The sequence below is a fragment of the Camelina sativa genome, chromosome 7 (assembly GCF_000633955.1).
Source record: "Camelina sativa cultivar DH55 chromosome 7, Cs, whole genome shotgun sequence".
Lineage (NCBI taxonomy): Eukaryota > Viridiplantae > Streptophyta > Magnoliopsida > Brassicales > Brassicaceae > Camelina > Camelina sativa.
In genome coordinates, this window is record NC_025691.1 from 6,160,673 (window position 1) to 6,166,687 (window position 6,015).

The 6,015-nt window shown below is 35.4% G+C and overlaps 1 protein-coding gene across 2 annotated transcripts in view; it reads right to left on the reverse strand.

Moving 5' to 3' along the window:
- The window catches only part of LOC104700488 (pentatricopeptide repeat-containing protein At2g30100, chloroplastic), a 10,476-nt gene continuing 9,077 nt past the window's right edge, over nucleotides 4,617–6,015 (reverse strand). The window contains exons 2-3 of one of the 2 annotated variants that reach the window (XM_010416013.2): nucleotides 5,695–5,976; nucleotides 4,617–5,548 (exon numbers count right to left, since the gene is read on the reverse strand). In XM_010416013.2, coding sequence (XP_010414315.1) covers nucleotides 4,769–5,548; nucleotides 5,695–5,976 — 1,062 coding nt within the window. In that variant the 3' untranslated portion in view covers nucleotides 4,617–4,768. The remainder of the gene's footprint in view (nucleotides 5,549–5,694; nucleotides 5,977–6,015) is intronic. The other variant, XM_019227500.1, reaches the window with a different exon arrangement.

Sequence of the window (6,015 nt, forward strand, 5' to 3'; positions counted from 1 at the left end):
CTCTTATCTTTGTATCCAAACAAGTCTCAACTAAATTCTCTACAATTCTTACAACCAAACACAATCATTTCCTTATTTGATAATATTAATTTTCTAAAATATATCTATCTAATTTAAATAAATATGTTAGATTAAAATATAATTCTCCTTTCATTTTTATTTAATCTTATCTTTAATTATTTGAATTACTATTTAATACATAAAGTTAAAAAAATATTAGATTTTTTTCAGCATATGATGGATTTGAATTTTTATAAACGGATATATATTTTAGAATTTTTGTATCCAAACAAGTATATTCGGATATAGATTATTTCACATTTGAGTTATTTCAATATATAATGAATATCTATCTTAACCTTTTTATTAATTACTGTGAGAACACACATGTATAACAATGTAACATTTATATTAAAACTCAAAGAAACTTGATCTATTTATAATATATTCAAAAGTTTTTTTAGAAAAATTACCCCGTGGTGTACCACGGGGTCAAACCTAGTTATATATATAGGGTTTCACAACTTATTGGACCATGGCATCATGTTTGAGAATATTGAGCGATTTTTCCTTTTCTATATGCCAAAATGATAATTTCCCCTTTGATATCATATCTCACTTTATCATTTAGTAAAATAAAATTTCCGTTACTTGTAAGAAAAAAAGAAAACTAACTGGAATTTGAAAAACTAATGATTAATATAATTATATATGTTTTCATAACATATATGATTTAAGATATCAAACTATAATGAATGTTTGTTTTTTATGTTTACATTATAGTATGAGTGAGTTTGGTGTTTAGCCATGAACATAGTATCATGTTTACATTGTAATTTTAAAGGATCCAGGTTGATTGAGTACATGTACCAAGAAAATCTTATGTTGTCTGGTTTTATCAATTTCTCTTGATCAAGTATTCTAACTTCTGATCATTACTGAAAGATTAACATTAGAAGAAGTCATAGGGGAAAAAATGAACAATATGCTATTAAGCAAGTGTGGATGTGTCATTTTTAGAATCCACAAAACCCTGGAATAAATGAAGATATTGATGAACCACAAAGAGTGTACCACTTGTATTGAAATATATATATCTAATTTATTACAAAAATGAGAAATATGAAAATTTACTTCCAGACAATCATAAGTTTNTTTTTTTTTTTTTTTTTTTTTTATAGTAGACTAAACTTGAAACAAATCATATCAGGCATCAAAAGTTCTGTACTAAGTTTGCTAAAATATGTTTGGAAACAATGGTTGTGAAATGATTTTTTCAAATTAATAGTTCAGTAATACTCAATAGGTGGTTTAACCACCTCAAGGCGTGCTTTGATGTTAATTACTCTCTACAACTCAAGGTAGTTCTCAATGGCGATGTGGTGGTCAGATGCCCTCGTGTTCTCTACAACTCAAGATCTGTTTTTCGTCAACGCTACCATTGTGAAGGCATGTCTTGAGGCGGTGGCTGATCATTGTCAATCCTTTTCTAAACTCAATCATCCCTATGACTGTTGTAATATTGAAGAAAAGAGTCATTTATGACACAACCAAGCTTTTTGGCCTCTTGACACCCGAGGTTGAGTTGGCTAGAGTGTTTGTTGCTGAGAGGTTTTTCTTGAATGTAGATGATGTTCATGTCCTGGTCATAGGTGGACACATCTCACTCACGGCCTTGCCACTTTTCTCCAAAACCAAGCCCCATGTCATTTTATCCGAAAAAGACAAGAGGTTTTTCTTGAATGTAGATGATGTTCATGTCCTGGTCATAGGTGGACACATCTCACTCACGGCCTTGCCACTTTTCTCCAAAACCAAGCCCCATGTCATTTTATCCGAAAAAGACAAGAGGTTTTTCTTGAATGTAGATGATGTTCATGTCCTGGTCATAGGTGGACACATCTCACTCACGGCCTTGCCACTTTTCTCCAAAACCAAGCCCCATGTCATTTTATCCGAAAAAGACAAGAGGTTTTTCTTGAATGTAGATGATGTTCATGTCCTGGTCATAGGTGGACACATCTCACTCACGGCCTTGCCACTTTTCTCCAAAACCAAGCCCCATGTCATTTTATCCGAAAAAGACAAGATATTATGGACCTTCGAGATTCAGTATTGTGTGCTTAATGTTAGTGAGCACCTTGAGTACTTTGTTGGTAATCCGGATCGTGAGCATTTTGAAGTTAGAGGAGCAGAGCACTTTGTTCTCTCAATGCTCCATGCGCTTGATGGCGATGAAGATGTTTTTCAGTGTGGTTTTGTTGAGTCCAAATTAACATAGGCACCCTTCTTCGGATCAACAATCAAGGTGGGGAAGAAGAGAGTGGAAGGTTTCATTAAGACAGAGCTTGAGGGACTCACCAAGGATGAGGTTCGGTCTTGGAAAGTATCTTCAAGAAGATATCCTCGAGGAAATTGAGAAAGGGGTTCAGTTTGCAAACAAGAGTCCAGAGGCTGAGTGAGATTATCAGACAAAAAACTTGTGTTTTGGTTCATTTCGAATTATAAGATAATCATGCAACTTATTGAATAATATAGATCATGCATGAACATTTTTTTTAATGTTTGCCAAGTGCCATGTTTGTTTTTGGTTCATTTCGAATTATAATGACAACCGTTATATGATATGTCATTAGAATATCATCATTTCAAAGTAATTTCATTATCATAATTTTCATTATCATAACAATGAAGAGTTAATACATAACAATGAAGAGTAATTTCATTATCATAATATTTCATTATCATAACAATGAAGAATTAATACATAGAAAATCATCATCTCAAAGTAATTTCATTATCATTTCAAAGTAATTTCATTATCATAACAATGAAGAGTTAATACATAATTTTCTCAATATTTTATGTACTACAATTAATATCAAATTTCTTATACTTTAGCCTAAAAATTCTAAAACTAAAGACTCTGAATCTCAAAAGTAACTAAAATTTCTATTGAATATCATATCAATTTTTAATGTTAAAAACAAAAAATATATTTATTAATATTTTAAATATTATTACGTATCCTCGCGCATAGTACATGATAATATAAATATTTGAGTTGGCATGCTTTACACATAAAGATATAAAGAAAATTATATATTTTAAAACTATTAAAGCGATATCAAAATCCCAAAAATGGTATTTTTGTTAGTGGGAACTAGGAAGACTTAAATCATAAACTTCCAAAATCTAAAATATATTACTTAAGCACTAAACTACTATGCATTTGTTAAACAACAATTTGTTTTTCAAAGTAAAACGTCTATTAGCTCTTCTTTTTGAATTTAACATTACTAGTTGCAATATTTACAAAACATTTTTATGAAAAGATTGTGTAATTTTGGGTTCATTTTAAAATGAAATAATGTTATTTGCATGTTAACGTGTTGTGCAAAAAGTCTTGCTCAATCAATCTTGTTTTGATGCCCATAGAAATCCCCATAGTGATCTTACCTCAGAAGCACCAACAGCTAGGCGTTTCATGTAATCATTAGTTACATGCTGCTTGGCAGTTCCAGTGACAGGATCATGGTGCTGCGCAATCCCTAAAGCATCCCCAAGACAGCAAGTGTTTGGACCTCCAGATTTCTTGCCCACCAGAAATTCAAGTTGCCTTGCGTTGCGGCCTATTTGGGAGAGAAAAGAAAGAAAGAAAGAAAAAAGCCAAAATGCAAGGCCATGTTCATGTTAGAATTTTAACTAGGAAAAGCGAAATGGGACTCCAGGAAGCAGTTTAAGAGCAGGACGGCTGGAGAAGTAGCCAGTCCAGTAAGCATATGCACGAGTAGAGAAAGTAAGATGTTGAAGGTAGGAATGTAAAATTTTTTCAGTCAAGCCACTCACGGGAAAAAGTCATCAGTCTTGAGAGGCCAAGTAACATTGGCATCATTCTTGGCATCAACAAGAGAGATGGTGTGGAGAGTGGAGTACAAGCGTTTGACACGGCCATCCTGTGGAATTGTGAATGGGATTGATGAGAGAATCGAGTCTTCAAGACAGCAAGATTGATTGAGCAAGAGATATCAAAACCTTGTTAAAATAATAGAGAATCAATCATGTTAACATAATGAAATTATGTTATTTGCATTTTGAACCTTGTTTCATTCCAAATAAAACGTGTTGACAGCAAAAGTCTCATCTCGAGATGCATGAGAAGCTTGCCATTCCAGAAGCTGAGTGGCCACTAGCTATCCTTCAGTTGTGTGCTTTGAATCACCTTCCTTGAAGAAATGCTAGCTTGTGCTGAAGAAGCCAACGTAATCTTTACTAACACAGCATCCGAGACACCATTGTTCTTGAAGGAGCACGTAGAGATGCTACCTCCTCCTTCTCCGGCAGATGGAGATACAGATAATCCGAGGGCTCTTTGTTGATTTCTCTGTTCCTAGAAACGTTGATTCTTGTGTTGCTGAATTAGACGGTGCACGAGTTTACAACGTGGATGACCTCAAGGAAGACAAGGCGAAGAAAGCAATGGAACTCAGGTTATAATAACAGAGGAATCAAAAATGTTTGAAGCGGGGAGGTATTCGTTGCAGAGGGTTCCAACAATCAAGAAATTAAGAAGCAAAGCAGATAGAATTAGAGCATGTTGTGATTGATGTACTTAGCTTGCATAACAAGTCCAAAAATATTTCCATTAAAAAACAGACTATTACATACATACATATTTATTATATACCCAAAAATTGTATATCCAGATCCCTCCATCTAAGCCTAGAGTCCTTAAACTTCTTTCCCTAATTGTTCCATTATCTTTCCTTCATATCATCTTCACTATCCACAACTTATATTTATCTATGTACAGATACACAAGACAAGGTCCTACCAAACCAGCATCAAACAGCCTCTTGCACAGCCCCATATATGCTTCAATATCTCTCGGCCGTTGGATCTTCCTTGTCATTCCTTGCATCACAGCCACTCGATCAATATACTCTGGATGCAAGCCAGAGTCGATCATCTTTATCAATGTCTCTGCAGCCTCTTCAAAGTGCCCTCCTTTCACATACCCTCTGAGCAACCAAGACAGAGTCTTCTTCTTTCTCTTAGATCCCATGAACTCAACTCGCGTCAGAAGCCGCGAAACGGCATCAACCTCCTTCTGCGAAGCGCAGATGGCTATAACAATGTCGTGGAGCTCAGCTTCCGGTTCTCTCCCAGCAAGTTTCATCTTCCAAAGCTGTTTCTCTGCTTCTGGTCCACGTCCTGCACATATGTACATAGCGAGGAGCCTCTCGTGAACCACCCCAACAATAGAATCGTCTTGCTGACCTTCCTCAACCGCCCAAGTGGCTAACTGCAATCCACGGGATAATGTTTCTGACTGGTACTTCTCAATGAGTACCCTATCGTGATCATCCATCTCAGCAACATAACCAGCCCGTGTAAAGCGTTTCAACTCGCGTAATGTTTTCCCAAGACTATTCAGCTCTTTCACAATAGCTGTCATCGCAATTAGATAGCTGTAAGCTTCTGGCTTTAGCCCTGAAACTCTTAACTCAACAACCAAATCAACTGCCTCCTTATACTCTCCATCAACCTGATATAAACAAAAGACATATCCACATTAACAATGCTAACCACAATAAAAACGATAAGTAACAAGAGGGTACCATCCATATCACATCTCTTTAATCTCAAATCCACCAAACTTGCAAAGAATATGTAAAAAGTTCAAAACTTTACCATCAGTTTCCAAGCAAGATACCCAACAGGTCCACCTTTTCTACCTTCAGAACCACCAACAACACTATAACCAAACCCATCTCTCCTCCTCAAAACCTCCTTAACAAACAAAACCGCACTTTCTTTCTTCCCCATCTCACAATACAAAGCAATCACCTTTTCCATCATACTAAAACCAGGTTTTAAACCAACACAATCCATCTCAATCAATAAGTCGAACACTTGGTCTGCACCACACTCATCCAGTATCAATTTCTTAACCCAACCACACATAATCGAAACCATCAGCTCCATCATCTCTTCATCAACTCTATCTTCCTT